This window comes from Aotus nancymaae, unplaced genomic scaffold (assembly GCF_030222135.1).
Source record: "Aotus nancymaae isolate 86718 unplaced genomic scaffold, 86718_ANA_hifiasm-v0.15.2.pri h1tg000016l, whole genome shotgun sequence".
Classification (NCBI taxonomy): domain Eukaryota; kingdom Metazoa; phylum Chordata; class Mammalia; order Primates; family Aotidae; genus Aotus; species Aotus nancymaae.
In genome coordinates, this window is record NW_026988428.1 from 28,341,465 (window position 1) to 28,365,015 (window position 23,551).

Consider the following 23,551-nt stretch of genomic DNA (forward strand, 5'->3'; position numbering starts at 1 on the left):
TCTCAGCACTATGTATTAAAGACACAATCTTTTTCTCATTGTGTCTTCTTGGTGCCATTGTCAAAAGTTAACAGAGCATATATATTTGGATTTATTTCTGGACTCTCTATTATTTTCCACTGTTCTATGTGTCTAATTTAATGCCAGTACCACCCTCTTCTGATCACTATATCCTTCTAATATATTTTAAATCAGGAAGTGTGATGTCTTCAGTTTTGTTCTTTTCACTCAAGATTGCCTGGGCTATTCAGGGTTTTTTATGTTTCCATATAAGTTTTAGAATTGTTTTCTTCTATTTCTGTGAAAAATGCCCTTGGGATTTTGAGGGGAATTATGTTGAATCTGTACATTGCTTTAGGTAATATAGACATTTTAATATATTAATTCTTTATATCCATGAGCATGTGATTTATTTCCATTTATTTGTATCTTCCTTTTTATTTCTGAGCTATCTGTTCATATTTCTTCACTTTATTTTTTAAATTTTTTTTTATTTAAGTCTTCTCTCTTTTTTTAAATTAGGCTAGCTAAAAGCTTGTTGATTTTGTTTTTCTGTTTGTGTTTCAGAAAAAAAAAACTCTCAGTCCTATTGATTTTTTCTTTTTTTTCTGTTCTCTATTTGATTCATTTTTGCTCTGATTTTTATTATTTCTTTCCTTCTGCTAATTTAAGCTTTAGTATGTTCTTCTTTTCCTAGTCCCTCGAAGTATAATGTTAGATAATTTATTTTGGAACTGATTCTTTTTCAATGTAGGCATTTATTGCTATAAAATGCTCTCGTAGAACTTCTTTTGCTGCCTCTCATAGAGTTTCACATGTTGTATTTTCATTGTCATTTGTCTCCGTATATATTTTTTTGGTTTCCTTCAATTTCTTATTTGACCCATTGGTTGTTCAGGAGCATGTTGTTTAATTTCTCTATATTTGTGGATTTTTCACAATTCTCTTTGTTATTTCTAGTTTCATACCATTGTGGTCTGAAATTATGCTACATATTTCAGTCATCTTAAGTTTTCTAAGACTTGTTTTGTGGCCTTACATATGGTCTATTCTGAACAGTGTTCCACGTGTTCTAGAGAAGAATGTACATTCAGCTGCTGATGGATAAAAGTTCTATATATGTTTACTCGGTTCATTTTGTCAAAAATGCAACTCAAGTACAATATTCCCTTATTGATTTTATTTTGGACTGATCTATCCATTGTCGAAAGTGAGGTATTGAAGTCCCCCACTATTACTGTATTGCTATTTATTTATCCCTTCATGTCCATTAATACATGCTTTACATATTTAGGTGCTCCAGTGTTAGGTGCATACATATTTATGACATTTATATTCTCTTGATGATTTAACCCCTTCCTCATTAAATAATAACTATCTTTGCCTCTTTTGATTGTGATTTGAAGTTTATTTTATTAGATATAAGTATAGCCACTTCTGCTTTCTTTTGGTTACAATTTACATGGCATCTTTCACTCTCATCCTGTGTGTCTCCTTAAAGCTTAATTGAGTCTCTTGTAGGCTGCATCTAGTTGGATCTTGTTTTATTATACAGCCAACCACTCTATGTCTTTTTATTTAATAATTTAAGCCATTTACAGTCAAGGTTATTTTTGATAGGTTACTATTGCCATTTTATCCTTTGTTTCCCTGTTGTTTTATATCTCCTTTGCTCCTATCTTCCTTTCTTATTATCTGCTTTTGTGATTCGATAATATTCTGTAATTCTGAGCTTTGATTCCTTCCTAATTATTGCTTGTGTATCTGCTGTCATTTTTTGGTTTTGTGGTTGTCAAGAGGCTTACGTAAAACATCTTATAGTTGTAATCAACTGTTTTAAGCTGATAACAACTTAACTTCTGTTGCATACAAAAACTCGGAACTTTTACCATCTCTGTCCACAATTTATGTTTTTGGTGCCACGATTTACATCTTTTTATATTGTGTGTTCCTCAACAACTTATTGTAGCTTTAGTTATTTTTTACTTTTAACCTTCATACGAAAGATACATTGGATTTATACACCACCATCACTGTATTGGAGTATTCTCCAATATTCTGTAACACAGAGTAATACAGTCTCCAATACACTGTAATACAGTGTATGGATCTGACTATACATTTACCTCTACCAGTAGTTTTATACTTTCATACATATTAATGATAGCAATTACCATTCTTTAATTTCCATATGAAGAACTTCTTTAAGCATTTCTTACAAGTATACTGGTAATACATTCCTTTAACTTTTGCTTGTCTGAGAAATACTTTATTTCTCCTTAGTTTCTGAAGGACAAAATTGCTGGGTATAGTATTCTTGTCTACAAGGGTTTTGTTTTTTTTCCCAGTACTTTGAAAATATCATTGTGTTCTCTGTTGGCCTGCAAGATACCTGCTGAGAAATACACTGATAGTCTAATGGAGATCTCCTCATGTGTGACTGTGCTCTTCTCTTGCTGGTTTAAAATTTTCTCTTTGTCTTTCACTATTGATAGTATGATCAAAATGTGCCATCGAGAATAACCCTTTGAGTTGTTTCTGTTTGGGGACTGTCTGGGGACTTTTGACCACATCACATCCGAGACTTAAGAATGCACAGCAATTATTTCAGTAAGTCTTCTCTTTACTGTCTCTTTTCTTTCTGAAAATTGCACAATGTAAATATTTCTTCACTTAATGGTGTCCTATAAATCCCATTGACTATCTACACACTTTTTAATTTTGTAAAAAATGTTCTGACAATCATTTCAAAAGACCTATCTCCTAGATTGTTTCTTCTATTCATTCTAGTCTGCTGCTGAAGCTCTTCAGTGTATTTTTTATTTCACTGACTGAATTCTACAGCTCCATAAATTTGATTTGGTTCTTTTTTAATGAATTATAGTTCTTGTTGAACTCCTTACTCAGATAATAAATTGTTTTCCTGATTTCATTACCTGTTTATATTCTTTTTGTATGTTGTTGAATTTCCCTAAGATTATTATGTTAAATTCCTTTTTAGGCAATTTATAAATTTCTATTTATTTGCAGGTTATTTTACTGGAGAATTATTATGTCCCTTTGATGGAGTCAGGTTTCCTTGCTTTTTCATGTTTCTTGTTTCCCTCCATTTATGTCTGCATACTTAGTGGTGCAGTCACCTCTTCTAAGCCAAAAGTGGCTTTTGGAGGCTAATACTTTCACCTGCAGATAGACCTGTGGGTGCTAGTTGGGCAGGGTGAGTTGCTCCTGTTCCATCTGGGTGCAGTGGTGTAGTCTCTGTCTAGCTTCTTCAGTTGTTATCTACATTAGCAATAATTGTAGGTGCCTCACTGGTCTTGGCTGCAGGAATTTGTGGAAGTGATGGTGGCTGCATAGGTTATTAGGGTAAAGGTTATTAGGGATCCTTCTGTTCTTATCTTCCCTACAGTAGGAGTCTTATCTGAGGGGATCTCTGTTGGTGTCAGGTCTGACATGGCCCACAGGCATGTGACACTTGGATTTAAAGTACAGGTGCTCAGAGCAACTGTGAAGACAAGTTTTTGGGATCAGGGTCTTGTAAAACTATTATAGCACCTGCAACTTGAGGTGCCATTTCACTTTCTAAGGTATGAGTGGATGCAGTTCTCCCACTAAGCTAAGAACTGTTTCTCTGAGGCACATTCCAGCAACCTGGGCCCAGGGAACTGGGTTGTGGCTGTAGTTTTGATCCTAAGGGTAAAGGCACAGTATTGACATGTCTCTGGGAAATAATAGGTTCTTCAGAGGCTAAAGCCTCCTGGAGCAGGGTACAGCTGCAATGCAGGACCTGGAACCAACAGAGCACAGTGAGGTATGAGGTACCACACGGTGGTGATTGTAGACCCTGAGATGATGTAACTAAGTTGTATGGCTTCTGTGACATGAGATGCAGCAGCAGCAAGGACCCAGGAATAGCAAGATGTCACTACAGCTTGGGAGCTGAAGAGTGGAAAGCAGTACAGCAATAACCACTCTCCATAGAGGTGGGACATCTTAGATTCTCAAGCAGGGAACCAGCTCAGCCTTGAAGTCATGATAGTACAGCTCAGCCAAAGCTCTGATTCTCTAGGACACAAGATGCTACATCTTCTTGGCCCCATAAAATGTAGCTACACGGGTCAACAGAACCTCTGCATCCCTTGGTATGGGGCAGGACTCTGACTTAGCTGTGACATTGGGGGTGCAATTGCTCTGGTATTCCTGAAACTTGGATCCCCAGAAACAGGACGCTGCCTCACCTGTAGAATCGGGAGGGGTCAAGTCCTCTGGTGTGGCAGAGGACCCTGATATCCCTAGGGGCAGGGCACTGCCTTAGCTGTGGTGCCAGAGGAGTGACTGCTCTGGTGTGCAGAAGGCCTGATGTCCCCCGGGAGAGGGGATACTACTTCAGCTCAGCCCTAAGAGGAGGGTGCAGCAGCCACTGGAATGCAGAGGTTGGAGCAGTTCCACAGTAGCTTGCCCGTAGGTGATAGGAATAGAAGCAGATGAGCTCAGGAATGACAGGCTACCAGGTGCATATTGCAGGGACAGTGAGGTCTCATGAATGGAATGCTACAATGGCTACTCATCCCAGAAGCAGGACACACTCTAATAGTGGCTCTAATTCAAAGTGGCACAGCACAGTAGCAGTTTGAGCCATGGGGACAGGGAATAGCCACACTCCTTCTCTGGGAGTAGTTCAGTGTGTGGACTCCAGAGAGCTTCTTCAGCTGGGCTCAGAGCTTATGAAGACTGAAGGAGTCTCCAGTAGCAAAGACTGCAGCACCCATGGTGGCAATTGAGGCTACCTGGGTCCTCTTGCTTACCTTTTCTCTGCAGGAGGAGATCCCTCCTAGTTCTGAGTTTATCTCAACTGGAGGAATGGGGTGATGGAGACAATGAATTTCCTTCCTTTCCCTATGCAGCCATCCTGAGTTGCTGTGCTTTACAAGATCTCTGCTGTTTCTCTGCTGTTTTATGAAGCTCTCCTTTAGCTATTTTGGTCAAAATGTAGTTGTTTATTTGTTGCTTGGTGGCTTTTCTTGTTGGGGAAAAGAGCACCAAAAATTTCTTGTCAGCCATCTTGCTGACAGCCAGCCTTTAGGATTTTTTGCCACCTTTTCCTGTTTCCTCAAAACATTTATCCAATATAATTTCATATATATTCTAATCGCAATATCTTTTGTTCAATGAATGCATTCCTAATAGCAACATAGAATAGAAACTGTTATAATCTTTCATAAGTGATCTTGACATTTGTTAACATTCATTTCATAATTTTTTGTTAATTTTTGTCCACACTTGTATTGCTGAACATCCCATATATGCTAAACTTTTAAATAAATGCTGAGAAATGATGGTGAAATAAACAGTCCCTAATCTAATAAAGTATATCATCTAGTGGGGAATCTTGCTTTCTCTTCTTTGCTAGTTAACAGGAACTCATTGCCATTCTTGTAGAAAATGTCACTTCAGGATCCTGTCCATAGATTTTTAAGTTTCTAGGAGGTAATACCTTCTTCACCTTTTAAAGAATCTTATATCTACTTTGGCAGTAAGAATATTTTCCTCCATGCTAATTTTTTTAACAATCTGATAGGCCATTTCAATAAAATAAAATTGGCTCATCTTTTTTCATACTTACCTGTTCATTTTCCACATTAATCACAAGGAGTCTCCAACATTTTGCAGACACATAAGAGAATTAAGGTATTTTAATTGTTGATTAATAAAATGTAATTCAGAGGATTTTTAAAGTATACTGACTAATTTTCTTCAACAGATTCTCTTTCTGTTTAAATTTCTAATGGAAACTTTCTCATATCATTCAGGTCTGGAAGAATTCCAAGATGAGCTAATCAACTCCCAAAAGTTATTAACATGGTGATAAATTTATGTTATTTTAATTTACAAAATAAATAGCCATTCAACTGATCTTAATTCTGAAACAAAATTTTTATTAATTAATTCTTATTAATTGATCAATGATTTTATAAATTAGCACATTTTTGTATTTTACTTTGAATGTGATATGAATTGTCAATCTATCAAATAACCTAGTGTGATAAAACCTTATACTTATCGGATAATAGAAGTCTTTGTATTTCCTGCGAAAATAAAAAGCACCTTTTTTGAAATTTGAAAATTTTGATAACACATAGCAAACGACTCTAGAACCTATAGAGTACGAAGAGCCCAGAAAGTTAATCAATTAGGAATGTATCATCTAAAACTGCATTTCAGAGTAAGCTATCATAATATTTATAAACTGATTGTATAATTAGTAGAGAAAAGCTTTACTCTTCAGAATGTATAATTTGAACTGGCAATACATTTATAAGGCATAAAAATGTTATATATAATTACCCTGCAAGTAATACCATTACACTTAAGTGTAATAACAGTAATGTTGGTTTAAAAATGATAGTAAGAATATAAATTTCTTTAATTCTTAAAACTAGTCTGTGATATAAACAACCCAGGATTTCATACATATGTTGAAGATGAATAAACAAGATCACACAGGTAGTAAGTAGCAGAGAACCAAAAATTTAATACATGGGATAGGTAGAAAAAAGGAATTGAATTTCATTCTAGCTAACTGTAAAGTAGCATTACTCTGACTCTAATAAAGACAATCTAACTAGACTGGTAAAATAGGTCTGTAAGACTTAGAGGGCATTGATGTTCCATACTTAGTTGAGTGTTTCCCATCCCTAACTGAGAAACTAGAAAAAAAAAAAAAAGTTTATGTGTGTGTGTGGGAGGGGGATCCAGTAAGTGTTTATTAAATTTTTTTTTTTTTAAAAAGAACAAGTCAATGCAGATTAATCCTCAGAAATATTTGGTCAGTGAGGAGCCCAAATATTCCAGCAAAATACTTAGCAATAGATAGAAAATATTATCTTGTCGTAGGAAGCCAAATTATTTTTCAGCCTGGTAAGTGCTATGTCCTGCCACCTCTCTAAAGAAGCCAACAATTTCAAGAAAAGTTCCCTATTTTAAAACTAGGACAACAAATTTGTTTATAGAGTTTTTTAGTTTTTAATTAGTCATCACCAATAGTGTTTCATGATTCAGGTGCTTCAAATTGGACCAGTCATGCAAATAGGAACAGAATGTAACTAATGCCAAATTTTCCTCTGAAGGGGCAATTGATCTAAACTTGTCTTTAATAAGGAAATTTATAAAATAAACAACATTTAGATGAAAATATTCCACCACACTACTACCACTGCCACTACAATCAAAAGAACAGAAATTTGCTTTTTAAGTGACCTATCTTGCAAGCAAAGCTGTGATGTTTAGGGAAAGAAGAAAGACTCAAAAGCATAACTTATCTGAGCAGAAACATACTAAAAATCTAAATGAAATGGCCATTGTAACTAGGTAAATCGAAAAAAAATTATAGAATATGTTTGAGCCATGTAATATAAAAAGAATAATAGGTAGCTAAATGTTCTGATTGTTCCATGATTTGGCTAATTCTCTGAAACTTACCATGCCTAATTTTATTTTTCAAATACATCTATGAATGTGAACAATCTGATTGAGGTGATGGCTCTGCATTTTCAGCTGCTCTGTAAATGAAACTACTTCTAACAGTGGTATGATTGGTCAGCTAAGAGCCAAAAAAAAAAAAATCCTACATTTATCCACATTGACTAACTGAAGCCACCAAGCAAAAGATAAATACAATGTACACAATAAACTGACAGGTGGCAATTCCATATTAATATTATCATGAGGTTTATTCTATGGAAATTAGCACAATGAATGGCTCATTTTATGTGCTTGATAATTTTCTGACTGAAATAAATAGAATGAATGAAATATATCAATGAATGGAATAAAAAAAAATGTGGCAGCAGTACATCAAACTAATTTATATAAAATTATTCAGCTAGTATACCACTAACAGCACTTAAGAAGGACCTCACTGAACGCTAAATAAAATCTGGAGAAGAAAAAAATAAAATGATTAAGGGAATTCATTGGACACAGGTGTTTTTGAAGTGAGTGCTAAGGGGAGAAAAGCATTCCCATGTATCTTCACCTTTAATGATGCATATGACACAAACTGACAAAAATAAGACCGTAATCAGTGGAATTTTATTTCATCAATCCTAGGAAAAGCCAAAAAGCTAAAGACATAACAATTTTCAAAGGGAGCTCACTCAAGTTTGTGAATGGTATATCCACAGAAGTTATTCAGCTCAGTGTCAAAACATGTTCTACCAAAAATCTTTTTTGAATTCGTGGTTAAGAAGAGCTGCCTGAATGGCAGAACTGAGCAGTGATCTAGCCAATATGATATTCTTCAGACCCAGAAGAAAAAAGACAACAGAGAAATTGTGCATTCTCCAGATGCTGGCAGGTCTTACTCTATTCCACAGTGAATTAATATATGTAAAGTGTTTAGTGCTGCAAAGTAAATGATACATGAGTCTTTATTAAAACTGTTAAAGGAGTAACTGAGGCAAAATCTTCATCACCTCAAATTACCCATTTTTTTTTAACATTCTCTTTACAGGAGGCTGTTTTCTGTTTTTATTATTATTATTATTATTATTATTATTATTATTTGTATCACTTGAACTCACTACTTTCATTTCTGGCATCCTTGTCTAGTAATATCTTGAACAGTATTAAAATAACCTTGATGAAAGTAAAAAAGAAAAGTCCCATAAAGTGTTATGGACTGAGACAATCACTGCTTGCTTAGAAATGAGTTGTGTTCTAATGTCTTTTAAAACATATAGCTGTCTGGTTAAGGATGATTAGTAATCAGAAAATTAATGAATTTTTCCTTGGTTGCCCTCTGAGTCCCTAGCTTTTAGTTTTGGCTGTGTTCAAGTTAGAGGCTTTGCAAGGCAAATTCTTTTTTACTTGGGGAAATCTTACTAATATCAGGTGTTGAACATTAATATATTAAAAAAGAATAACATTTTTACCAGGAGTGGTGAGAAAGACAGATAAAATAGTGGTCGAATACGCTATGGCCACAGTATATATTCGAGAATAACAATGTCTAAGAAAACATTTTATCATTTTGGAACAATTTTTGGCATTATCAATTTTTCTGGTTTATCAAGTGGTGTCTGATAGTTTTTAGCAAGCTAGAACATTCTTCTTACAAACTGTTCTTACTTGAAAAGAGAATGAATGGGTTCATTTCCCCTGCAGTTTTTCTGGATATGAAAAAGGACGGCCTTGCATTACTGTTAGCCTCCAGGTTTAGTAAGCATTTCCTACTTAGAAATAATGCTGTAAAGTTATTGGAAATGCCTACAAAAATGTAAAAGGACCTTGACACCATGAAAATCCTAAAACAGTGCTTAGAAGAAATTCCTTATTCCATAGGGAATGTTCTTTATCTTGTATCTCCAGGTTTAAAGCATACAAAACCTGAAACAATCTTTCCAAGCAAAATAACTTGGCTTTAAAAAAGAATCATCCTTTAAAAACATGCATAATTTTTTAAATTTTCAGCTTTGTTTTAAATTTTAGAAATTCAAATAGGAAAGAATATGAGGTAATGTGACTAAAAAAAAAAAAAACCTTCCAGATACTTACCTGAGTAGATAGAAATATATGTGACTATACCGTGAATATACATGAATACTAATGAATTATGCCTGTTTTATGTTCCTTTTCTAAAGATATCTTACTTAGTAAAAGCTGGTCTTCCATTTGAAGCAATGAAGGAAAACGATTTACATTTCCTGAAATGTAACACACCTTTATAACACTGAGGCTCTTCAAAAGCTTCTATTTCCCAAGCCACTGTGAATCCAAAGTCTTGATTTTTATAAAAGAACAACAAGTGCAAACAAAATGAAAATATGTAATATTATATATTCTTCAGTTGTAGTATTATGCTCAAAAATGTATTTGTGCTACACAATTTCTAAATCAGTTAATATACTTGACTAATTAACAAAGATTGTCCAGTCTTATTCATCTTTCTAACAGATGCTTTTAACATGGGTACTAATGTTACAATAAGACAATTTCTAAAATGCACAGAATTAGTCCTAAAATGAGAAAAAATATATAAATCCAAGTTGTTATTGCACTGGCCTCAGTGAGAGCTAGTTTAACCTTTTAGTGTAACAGGTATAGCTCTCATTTTAACTGTTTTGTTTTTGTTTTTGCTAAAAAGTATTAATATCTCTTTAGTTTCCACTGGTTAGATTCCAGTGTCAGGACTGCTTAACTCGGATGTTCTTTTTGGATTATCTGAACATGTACAGCCTAAGAGTTCTAGTCTAATCCTCAATGCATGGTGCATGTGCACATTAGGATTCCTCAAACGTACACTCAGAGTACAACTACAGCACAGGAGGCATTTTGCTTTAATGGCATTAGCTGCTGCTCTTATATCCTCTTTGTAGTTTCTTTGTCTTTGCTGTAGGCCCATTATCCACCAAGGCCAAAATCTGCTCTAACTGCTAATGCTAGAAGAAAAGCAAACCTTTCTCCCATAACAGGGAGCTGCAGGTCCCCAGTTCCTCTTAAATGGGAAAAACGTTTCTATTCTTTAAAAAGAAGTTTATATTTTCAGTAAGGAGAAAACTTTGCTTGCAGAGCAAATTGGCTATTTTTCAGTTAGCCAATGATTTGTTCAACTTGTGTTTAGTAAAATAAAATAGCTTTAAAAGGCAGGAGGGAGCAGAGAAAGGAAAATGCAGTCAGAGGAGAGGTCCGTTTTAAAGACTAGGATTCCATGAGACCCAAGCAGGCATACTTTGTACTTTCCTTATGGTCTCCCAATGTAAATGTCACTTTTAAATAATGGAACAGGATCAAAAAGACCAAAAGCCCTTGGGTCCAGCCCTAAGAAGCCTTTAAATTTCTCACATTCACTAGGTATCAGTCATTTGAGAATAAAATATCAATAAATTAAAACAATTGGATCACCTTCTAGTTTACTACTTTGGAGGAGTTATTTTGCAGACTAAAATTTAGTTGCATTAATAATTATCTTTATGCCCAGGTATGTGTCCTTACAAAAATTAAGAGAAAATTTCCAATCTCCTGACATTATCAAAGTATAACTACAATGTTTTTGGTGTGTGAAGCTCTTTACCTTCCCAATTTCTTTAATGAAAGAACATATACTTATGTTTAATAATTCTAAGTATAGAAGCACTTTCTTGTAATGCTACATTCAGGAACCTGAAGGAGTCACCAAGAATATAAACTACACAAATTATAACGAAACCTATGCAATATGCACAGAGGATATGACTTGACCTGCATCAGCACCAGATCTTTAAAATAAGGAGTTCTTCACTGCAGTATTTTACTATGTAACTTTTTGCTGTATTAAAGTTATTCTATCATAAACTTTTTTCAAATTAAAATGATCAAGAGTTGTTGAAGAACAGTAACTGTACGTGTTACTCCTTCTTTTCATCTGTTTTCAGGAAACACAATAAGATTTAATATGATTGTCATCAATGGCATACTGTAACTTGATTCATCCAATAATGTTGTCACTAACAGCCAACTTTGATAAAATAACATCAAGCAAAAAGACTATTCATAACATGAATCCTCTTTGAAATGTGTCTTTAGTCCTATGCTGAGGAGGTCGTTTCTAATGATTTGACACTTCTGTTTGATGAATGAAACATTATCTAAGGCTTATGTACCTATGGAATAGTCCACATTGCCAGTATAGATAAGAATCGATTTTGTGAGACTGAATCTAGATGCCAAGTTTATTTTGTATGTATAAATCATTGGTATAAACCTAGGAAGTAAAAATGGTTTGCTAGGGTTGGAAATGTTAGAGTATCTATATGTAAAGTCAATGTACTTTCCTAATAGAGCATTCATTTTTCCAGGTCCATGATGTCTACTCACATTTGTATAGTGGTTCATACATTTCAAAGACCTCATAAGTTATTTTGTCTTCAAAAAAATTATGTGAACTTGCTAAGTCAGTATAATTCTCCCATTTTTCAAATGATAAGGATGAGTTAGAAAGGGGAAATGCCTTTCTTGGAATCTGAGCTTCTTATTTCCAATCTATTCCCCTGACTTATATCATAATGCCTGTAAAACCCCATATCTACAAAATGGTAAACTTGATTAGTTTGCTAGAGAACAAAATTATCACAAAAATGTATATTGTGATAATTTTATTCTATTTAGTATTCCTCATATAAAAACTGGTTACTTCTGTATCATAAACTGGCTCTGAAAACACATATACATACAACTAAGATTTTACTAACAGTTAAGCAAAGTATACTGGCCTAAGTCAGAACAAGGGCTTCCTTAACAATACTATATAATTCTGGGTTTCTTTATTGCTAGCCCATGGAGGGTAGATTGTCATAGTGTCTCTCTAGCAGATAAAATTGTTTTTCAGCATTTGAGATTTGATGCCTAAAAATGAACAGCACTCTTTTTGAGACTAATGACAAAAGAGGTCAACTTCCTGAATTTCTTTACTCCTGACATGAGCCTGAATTCTGGTTTTTCTATTACAGGCTCAGGTCAAGTGAAGCCTAAGCCATGCACTCACAGGCAAGCTTTTATGCATAGCACAATAGTATGAGTTACTGCTGACACAGCTGTCACTCTTGTTCTTTTGAGTATTTCTTTCACTCTTTTGCTGATGCTATTGTGAAAATTAGTGCTGACACAGACTTCAAGGCATTTAATATCCTCTCTTATTTATGTGGCTATCCTATTCTTAAAATTTTGTTTGTAAAGAGGGTATTAATGATATATGGAGGGGCAATTTCATTATAGAGTTTATTCCTATGGGTGTTCTGGATTTAGTATATTGAGGTATTCCATAAATTAAAAAGCAAAAGTAATCAAATATCAGAAAGCATTTTAAACCTGTATAACCTAAACTTAAAAACACATAATTACCTGTAATCCCAGCATTTTGGGAGGCTGTGGCAAGTGAATCACTTGAGGTCAGGTGTTCAAGAGCATCCTGGTCAATATGGTGAAATGCCATCTATACTGAAAATATAAAAATGGTGTGGTGGCTTACACCTGTAATCCAAGCTACTTGGAAGACACGAGAATCACTTGAACCTGGGAGGCAGAGGTTGCAGTGAGTAGAGATTGTGCCACTGCACTCAGCCTGGGCCACAAAGCGAGATTCCATCTCCAAAAAAAAAAAAAAAAAACCATCATAATAAGTCGTTTCTTCTCACTACTATCTAATTAAATGTAACAGAGTTTATTCTTCCATTTTTTACTTTAATAGGATGAGTTTTCTGTGACATTGTAATTGTTCCATCATTAGTTTTCATTTCTTAATTATTAAATATGGATTTAGAAGTAATCAAATCTTATATCTGAATCACCTCAAGGTTTTTATACTCCTAATGCACAGTCTGTGTTTAATTAAGAACAAAGTCTCAGTTGTCCTATTTACACTCTATGATCATTTTCAATACCTCCTATAAAAAGCTTTTCCAGAAGACCTATATTTACAATGTAACTGATGAAGAAATATGAAAACTCATTCAGAGACAAAATCTGGAATGAGGACACTGAAACTGAAGATATAGTACCAAGCTAAAACAATCAAAAGCTGTCAGTTTTCATCCCATGAATAATTCTGTTGACTACTAAGATGTATTTTTCATAATAGTGAATAGAAAGAATTTTATCACAAGTATCAGAATGAGCTAAAAAAAAAATACCTATGCATAACATGTCACTTGTAATAAGGACATCTTTTAATATTGAAACATAATGAAATTATAAATCAGTAATAATCCACAGCATAATAAAAATTAAATGAGAAATTTAAACAAAGTTGCTTGAAAGTCATCTAAAACCAAAAGATACTTTTGGAAATGTTTCAATCACCGTAAACATTTACATTTTAAAATTACACATTTGTTAAAGAATACTTTCAATAATATGACATTGTATTGGTGATTTTACTTCAAAGTCATTTAAAAGCATTGTTAATTAATTTGAATGCCAAAATAAAACACTTCAAGGAAGATATTAAAATTATGTTGTACATATATAAATATCGAGACACATAAATCAAATAAACATATCTTGTACATTTGTGCAAATGAATCGTGTTGCCTTCATAAAATATAGGTTAAATTGCATGAAAATAATTAAAACATGTTGATAGGTATTGCTGTCTTCACATTTTTGTTAAAAAAGTAATTTCACTTTTTTTTTACTCAGCAGGAGTCAGTTAAATTTATGTTAGAGAAGTTATATGATGACTTACAGATGACTTCATATTTTATGTTGGTTTATGTGTTCTTCAAATTACACTTGGAATAATAACAGACACACAGGTAATGACTTATTATTAATACTTTAGAACATCAAAAGAGAGCAGTATAAAATATATAGGGAAGCAATCTACTCACTGACGAATGGATAAAGAAAACGTGGTATATGCATGCAAGGAAATTCTGCCATTTGTAACAACATGAGTGAACTTGGGACATCATGCCAAGTGAGATAAAACAGACAAATACTACGTAATTCCACTTAAATGAGGAAACTAAAATAGTCAGATTCATGGAAGCAGATAGTAGAGTGGTGGTTGCCAGAGGCTTGAGGGAAGAGGAAACGAAGATGTATTAGACAAAAGGTACAAAGCTTCAGTCATGCAAGATGAATAAGTCCTAGATATCTACTGTACAGCATAAGGTATATATTCAATAATTCTGTATCATACACCTGAAAACTTGCTGAAGGGTGGATCTTATGTTGTGTTCTTATCACCAAATAACAATAAGTAGAGAGGGTGGGAAGAAACTTTTAGAGGTGATGAATACATTTATGGCGTAAACTGTGGTGATCATTTGTTTCACGGATATATACTTATCTCCAAACTTTCAAGGTGCATACATTAAATATGTACAGCATTTTCTATGTCAATCTTACCTCAATGAAATGTTTTAAATATATGCATATATATACGTATATATATATACGTATATATATGGTCACTTATGCCATGTCACAAATAAAATTTGAGCTTTTGGAAGTTGATAAATATTGGAACACTGCAATTATTTTTACTGAATTTAATAGTACCACTTAGAATAAATTTAAAATTTGAATTTCAGAACTAATATATATATATATACACACACACACACACACACACACACATATACACCCTGGGTTCTATTCAATAATTACACAGTCACTTATTGATCAGTGAAAGCTTATATAAAATGAAAAACTGATAAAGAAAGACATACAGAAAGACTACACCCACCCTCTAGTTTTTCTTCTAGGATGTCCTATAACAGCATAGCTTAAGTCACAAAAACCTTTCTTCAAGTTCTGACAGTCCTAAATTATAAGTATAATATGAATAACTCTTCACAAGTAAAAGTAATGACCTCTTATTAAGTCATTTAATCCTAAAATACATGCATCTACAACAATAATACGTCACATCTTTTAGATAGTTTTTATGTTTTATCTCATGAATGAGATGTTAAGTCCTCATGTTTCCATGTTTGATATATTCTGCATATCTGAAATATTATTAATTACTCTTGACTTTTTTATTTTAAAGGACAATTTTCCTTTACTATAAAATACTACAATCAAAAATATTTCTATTTAGGTAAACTAAGGAATAGCAAATCAGAATATATAGTTCCTAATATGCAAAATATAACTCTTTAGGAATACTAACATTTAAATTTTTGGTTACATTTTATTGAACAGTCGATTTTTTTTTCAGGCATCAGTTGGTATTTTTAGTCACCTGCAATGATGCTATAAGCCTAATGTAACACTAGATCAGCCTTTTGCTAAAAGTTTCAAATAATTCAAGTGCACTTACCATGTTCCAGCCAGGATAGAGGTAGTCTGTACCAACAAATTCAAAGTAGTGGGCAAACCCTTCCTTCAGCCACACGTCTTCCCACCACACAGGTGTCACGAGGTCACCAAACCACTGCAATAACAAAATTAACGGTCATCAAATAAAATAAAATCTATCCCCAAACTATTTTATCTAAAATTACATCTATTAAACCTTGATTATTATAACTGGAATTCATTCCCCAGTTGATTCTGTGATCTTAAAATGTGTTTGGCAAGACTGTATTGATTTATTTGACTACTTGGGTGACACTAGTTTTTTTATACATGCATTCAGAGAAGAACAAAAAAGAATAATCAATAAACACAAGAGAATATTTGACTTGGAGAAGAAAGAGCTCAGGAGAGAAAAACTGATGACAGCTGTCTTCAAATATTTGAAGACCTATTATGTAGAAGAGGAAAGGCTTGTTTCTTCTGAGCCTACAAGGGACAAACCAGGACTAGTGAATGGAAATTGGCATGGGTAAATGTCTGCTGAAAATGCAGAAAACCCTCTAACAGACTGAGATGGCCGAAGACGGGAAAATATGCCTTGAAAGATAGTGAGTAGTTCATCACAGGAGGTAAGTAAGCATCACCCTCTAGTGCCAGAGGCAATTCAGAAGATATATTTGCTGATTGATAAAACTAAGGGATTTTGAGGTCCCTCACACTTGACTCTTACGATTCTATGATAATAAGGATTTAGACCAAAAAAACTCTGTAAGATGCCTTCATGAAAATAATGTACTTTTAACTAGTGTTTTGATTAGATCATGATTTATTACTCTGAAACTTGCTTAGTTCAGGAAAACGTTAAAGGAATTCCTTTCTCATTAAAAAGAAAAAATATACATTATATGCCAGGAGATAGCCTAAAGACAAGATTCAGTGAAGAAAAGTTAGATAACATTCCTCCTCATGCAGCTGACATTTTACTGTACAGGTAGGGCAGATGAGGGGAGGTATACAATAAAAAAATAAATAAGCAAATAAACAACGCAACTTCAGATCCTAATAAAATGCTGTGGGAATGGAGGAACTGCTTTAGATTGTAAAAGCAAAAACGTTCTCTCTAAGCAAGTGACATTTGAGAGCACAGTTTAGTGATAAGGAAGAGTCAGCCATGAGAAAAGCCCGGGAAAGAGAATTCCAGGGAGATATAATTAACCCTTAATGTGAAGACTCTAAATGGGAATGAGCTATTTAAGAAACAGAAGAAAGACCTGTGCAGCTGGAATGTAGTGGACCAGGAGGAGGAAAGCAAGGAAGAGTACAGAAAGGTAGACAAGTACCAGATTATGCTGGGCGTTAGGAGACACATTAACAAGCTTGGTTTCCAGGTTTGAAGGGGAGGAAGGCAGCAAATCATCACACTGCCATGTGTGTACCTATGCAACAACCCTGCATGTTTTTCACATGTACCCCAAAACCTAAAATGCAATAATAAAAAAAAAAAAACAAGCTTGGTTGACAGTTTCAATAGTAACAGCATAAAGTACCTATTCTTCAAGAGGATCTCTCAATGAAATACAAATAAAAACAGCTCTCAATATGTTGAGGACCACAAAGTAAATGTTTAACTTTTTAATAATTATTGAAATTTAAAAAAATGCATGTATCTCCTTTAACTTGAAAACCTATCTTCAGAATTGTGACAACAAATAGGTGGGCAGGGAAGGTAACAGAAATTAATTGGGCAATGACAATGGAAATTATTTTAAGTGTTTCTACTAACTTCTGGTTCATTACCCCATAGTAAGTGGCCTATCAAAAGTAAGCTATAACAAGAAAGTAACTTACAATATGAAACAAATGAAATCCAGTTCTCCAAACAATTATACATTATCAGTGTGCTTTCATTTCAACAGACCTCTATATCTAACTTGTCATTTATAGGAGCATTCAAAAGAGAAACTGCTTTTGCCTCAAATAATTATATGATAGTAGGTCAAAACCATCCTCTTTAGTACAGACTAGGAGCCCCAGTCATCTCTGCAAAGGTTCCCCTTAAGTCTCTGAGGTGAGGAACACACATGAGAGATCTGGCCAGCAAGGCAGGTACAAACATCTTACAGGTTCAACGCAAAAAACTGACATGTAGGGGCCGGGCACGGTGACTCCCGCCTGTAATACCAGCACTTGGGGAGCCCAAGGTGGGTGGATCACCTGAGGTTAGGAGTTCGAGACCAGCCTGGCCAACATGGTGAAACACCCCTGTCTCTACTAAAAATACAAAAACAAATTAGCTGGGCATGGTGGTGGGCACCTGTAGTCACAGCTACTTGGGAGGCTGAGGCAGAAGGATCACTTGAACCTGGGAGGTGAAGGTCGCAGTCAGTCGAAGTTTGCAGTGAGCCAAGATCGCACCACTGCACTCCAGCCTGGATGACATAGTGAGACTCAGTCTCAAAAATAAATAAATATATATGTAAGCTGACATTTAGGTAAATGGTCGTCAGACCTGGACCAATACATCAAGTCAGTATTCATTTATTAGCATTTAATGGTTTACCTTCTTTCACTGACAGCATTTTTCACATCACTCTTTCCTTAGTGTTTTTAGCTTTTAAAAAGGTGTGGGGTTTATAATGTATTGAAATCATACTGTATCACAATGAGATTTCTGGTGTTATAAGTTTAAAGCTATCCATAATTACTGGTTGCCGGGACAGGTATCACTTTCAATTGGCATGAATGTCTATTTTCAGTGATATTTTTCCACTAAAATTAAGATTCAGATAAGCACTGTGAAATCTCTCTAATACTTTCCATTCATTGTGAGAAAGTGCATAAAATCAAAATGAAATTAATTTTATCTTAGCTTCACTACAAAGTTGGCTAATTTACATATGAATTTCTAAACATGCCAAGACAAAAAATATCAATCATTTGAGAACAAAGAGTCTACGGCTGAGTTAGTGAAAGACTTCCTAAGTGTCTATGTGGTGGGAAAAGGGGAATAACAAATTGATTTCAGCAAAAGCAAATTTTGACACGTACACAAAACTCAGCTGCATCTTGCAGTGATGCAATAAATCATCGCCATCACACACTTCCCATATATACACACTAATAATCACAAGAAAATAAAGCAAGGTTGATAACTGACTAAACAAGGGATCCGAAGGGGGTGCTGGGTGGCAGTGCTGTCTCACTCCTCAGCTAAATGGAATGACAGTTGCCTACTCAATATAATCAGTGTGTTTGTTTTTGTTTGTGCTATGATCTGAGAAAAATGGAATATCTTCCAGAAAGAACTACATATTGTTCTATATGAAATTAAAACTTAATTGGGAGGATAATAATTTAGCTCTTAATCTAGGTATTCAAAATCATTCTCAATAGCTTGCACATTATACTTACACCTGATTCTTTTTCTCATACCTGGTGACATATCTCATGAACAATGACCATGGTGACATCCAGCAAATAAGAAATAGATGAAACACTGGGATCCAGCAGTATTCTTTGTTCCACAAAAATACTTAGTCCCCAGTTCTCCATAGCAGCATACGGATGCTTAGGCACAGCTAAAAGATCTAGAAATAAAATAAAACAGTTCCAAAGGCTTTAACAAAGACACCAGATTCTGAATTTATATCCTAAAAATGTCCAGAAATCCTAATTATAAGGAATACTTGATTTTACTTAGTGATTTTTTTTGGCAAATTGAACTACCTGCCATCTCTACATGACAGCAGAAATATAGGCTATCACTGCAAATGCTGGTCACATCCATTCATCACAGTTCATTTTCAAGCCCAGTGTTATAGGTAGCTAGAAGTATCAGTGCCATTATTGATGGGCCCATCCTAATAAATTTCATAAGTCAAGGAAATCAAATGCAGCAGGAACCTACAGAGTCAAAGGTGTTATGCTTTCTAATGAAAATATATTCAACTCAATGCAGTAAATACTATCTTCTTACTTTTACCTCAATATTGTCTAAGAGAAAGCATTTTATATGTTTTAAAATGTGATTTTTCTAATTGCTTAAATTCTAGTGTATTTTTTCAGTTCTTTTAAAAGTAATATGTTATATGTAAATATATCTTACAGAGAAAGCTTTGATAGTGGATATGATGGAAAAAAAAACTATTAAGGGAACCCACAGACTCTGGTCTGGCTCTGTCATCGTCGACTAGTTAAGCAACATCAGTAAATCACTTAATTTCTTAAGACCACAATTCCCTCACCTATGAAATAAGGTCATCGGCCTTAATTATCTCTAAAATGCCTTCCAGCTTTAAGTATCTGTGATTAGATGATTCTAAGATTTGTGCTTATTTTAAAAGGTCATAAAGGTATTATCAACTTCTGGTTATGGTGACACAAAGAGTTCGTGCTTTGATATACTCCCTCTGCTCCAGAGACATAGTGATGATAAATAAAATATTAAAAGGGAAAACTAAAAACATCTCCAGGCTCAAAAGTAAACCTCTCCCTGGACCAGAAATGGTACAGAAACACAAAGTGGTAATTGCATGTGAAGCCACAGGCCTGCTGGGCACTGGCTCCAGAAGCAGTCAGTGGCAGCTGGGAATTGACTCTGGCAGATCCTTCCAGAGCCAAAAGGACCTAAGCCAAGGTGACTACTTAATGCCAGGAATTGAGGTAGGGCACGCATGCTCATGAAAACAGGTTGAAAATAGCTGGGGCTCATTGCTTCCTGGGAAAGCTAGTAAGTGGCAAGATAAGAATTTGAACCCAGCAGCCCGGTGCAGCACCTGTGCTTTTAATCACAATGCCAAACATAGCGTTTGCAGTCTCTAACCTGGAAGTTCTATTTCTCCATATAACCCTGGAGTAACTCCCTATGATGCAACAGAAAATTATACAAGAATGTTCACTATAGTATTGTTCGTACAAGTGAAAAGGGAAAATCAAGTGCTTTTAGGCACGGTCAAGGACAAAGAAACTGAGAAATAGGTACATAAAGAAATATTACACAGCAATCAAAACAATTGATATCACCACTAGATTCTAACACTACATACATCCACATGGACACTCTGAGAAAGACAATGTCAAGGAAATAAGTGAAGAGTAAAATGACCCTAAAATAACATCCACTACTTAAAAACAAGTAGAATAACACCATGTGTTATATAAATGGATACACACACACGAACACATGCACAGACACAATAATGGCAAAATGCACACATAAAACACACACACATAGCAGTGATAAACATTAAAGTCAGGATCACGTTTCCTTCATGGAAGAAAGGAGGGGAAAAGGATGGAAGACAGTTACACAGTGAATTAAATAGTGATGTTTTTAATAATAATATTTCATTGTTGGTGATAGGTATATAGGTACTGATTATAATACTACTGATTCTTTTCCACATGCTTTAAATATTTCAAAATAAGAAAAAGAATAAGAAAAAGACTCAACAGTCTTATACTAAGGTTGATTCTTCTTTATTCCTGACTTTAACAAATATCTTCTCAGCATTGGTTGTGTTTTTCTTTTTCTTTTTTCGTTTTTTTCAAGATGGAATCTTGCTCTGTCACCCAGGCTGGAGTGCAGTGGCATGATCTCATGATCTCATCTCACTGCAACCTCCGCCTCCCAGGTTCAAGGGATTCTCCTGCCTCAGCTTCCCAAGCAGCTGGGACTATAGGCATGCGCCACCACGCCCACTTAAGTTTTGTATTTTTAGTGGAGATGGGGTTTCACCATGTTGGCCAGGCTGGTCGGCCTCCCAAAGTGCTGGAATTACAGGCACGAGCCACCGCACCGGGACAGTTGTGGTCTTAAGTCTGAAATGTATATTAAAATAAGTCAAATATGAGCCGTATGTTCCACCTCACTTTAGACTAAGCATGAGGGCATAACACACACAAAAAGGAAATATGAGCCAATAATTGAAGATTTAAGAGTGCTATGAGAGAGAAAAAGCAAATATGATTGGGGAGGTTTTCAAAGAGATGATACTTAAGTTGGATTCAAAAGGTAAATAGGATATCAATGGGCAGAAAAAGGTAATCTACGAATTCATATATACAACAGATACTCATTGAGCATCTTCTTTGCTCAATATAGACATTGTTTTGGTCTGTCCTGCAAGCTCCTTCCTCTCTGCCATCATGGTGCTGATATTCGTATGTGAGTATGTGCAGGAGGTCAATTAACAAGTAATAAATGAATGAGAAAATTAGTAAATGATAAATGCTACAAAGAAAATGTAACAGAGTAAGATAGTGATTGATTGGCAGGGTGGGTGTGGTGTGGTCAAGACAGCCCTCTCTAAGGTAGTCACATTTCATCTGAAATGTGAATAATGGTAGAAGCTAGTTTGTCTGAACTCAGAAGTGCATTCTAAAGACAACAAATGCAAAGGCCGTAAGGTGAAAATGAGACAAGTATGCTGGACAACGAAAGATGATGTGGCTGAAATATACAAAGAGGAGGAACACAGATCAGAGAACCGGTATGAATTGTAAGTTCATAACGAATAAATATTTTTACATATGATTTTACCTTGACACCTTATTTAAATATGAACAAACCAGACAACAGGACCACAGTGTGTCAACTATTTCACCAATAGATGGCAACAACAATAGCAGGTCTGGTGTCATTTACTTGTAGGAACATGAACAAGCTTTCTGACCTAAGCATGTGACAAAGTAGAGGCAATTCTGTAAGCTGTAATCCCCCAGGAGCCAAGAGTAGTCAGTCCTCAAGGCTAAGTGAACATACACAAGCCACATGTTGGGATTTGGATTGGCTCAAATAGCACAGAAAGAAGACTCCACACATATGAGTCAGATGCAGTCTGGGAGTTTGGAATGAAGAGAAAGGTAGGCTTGGGAGCAATTGTCAGATAGCAAAAGTCTGACTAACACATAAGCAGGTATGGTATGGAAATTGGAGGTTGGTGACAAAGACATCAAGCACTGGTGACCTAAACAGGCAGTTGGTTACATACTAGTTGGTATCCAGAGGTATGAGGCCACAAAAGTCAGGCCTGGGTAACAAGATTACAGATCAACCAAACAAGGACTCTTCAGCAAATGAAGCCAGAGTAAAATTAAAGTCATTAAATAGAGTATATCACAGATAAGCAGTAGGGGACAGCTACTTAGACACACACAAGTTTTGTAATAAGGAACCATGTTTATAGATGGCAGAGTAGAGAAAAAACAAAGAAAACATTGCATGCTACTAACCTTATAACAGAGTATTGAAGAAACTTAGATTTTGTTGAAGCAACTGTGGAGAAGTATTCTTAATCGTGCCTCTGCTTTATGTTTTCACAGCTTAGGTAATCTTATATGATAGGTTTATAATTAAAGAGCACCTACATCAAGCATATATTCACACAAACATTTGTACACAAATATTTATAAAAGCCTTATTTCCAGTAGCTACAAACTAGGATCAACTCAAATCTCTGTCAATAGGTGAATAAAGTATGGTATATCTGTGAAAGAAAATACAACTCAGCATCAAAAAGAAATGAACTATAGTTACAGTCCAAAACATGGTTGAATCTCAAAATACTTATATGGTGTAAAAAAGAAGAAAGCATATCTACTGTATGATTCATGCCAATTATATAAAATTCCAGAAAATGCAAACTAATCTATAGTGTCAGAAAGCAGATCAGAGGTTGCCTGGGGACAAAGATGGGAGGGGTTAGAAGATAGCCACAGGAAACTTTTAGGAGTGATGAATATGTTTATTATGGTGATAATTTCCTAT

At 34.8% G+C, this 23,551-nt stretch overlaps 1 protein-coding gene across 1 annotated transcript in view; it reads right to left on the reverse strand.

Moving 5' to 3' along the window:
- TRHDE (thyrotropin releasing hormone degrading enzyme) overlaps positions 1–23,551 on the reverse strand; it is a 385,721-nt gene that overhangs the window by 171,346 nt on the left and 190,824 nt on the right. The window contains exons 4-5 of the mRNA XM_012441402.2: positions 19,216–19,370; positions 15,806–15,919 (exon numbers count right to left, since the gene is read on the reverse strand). Of these exons, the coding sequence (XP_012296825.2) occupies positions 15,806–15,919; positions 19,216–19,370 (269 nt within the window). The remainder of the gene's footprint in view (positions 1–15,805; positions 15,920–19,215; positions 19,371–23,551) is intronic.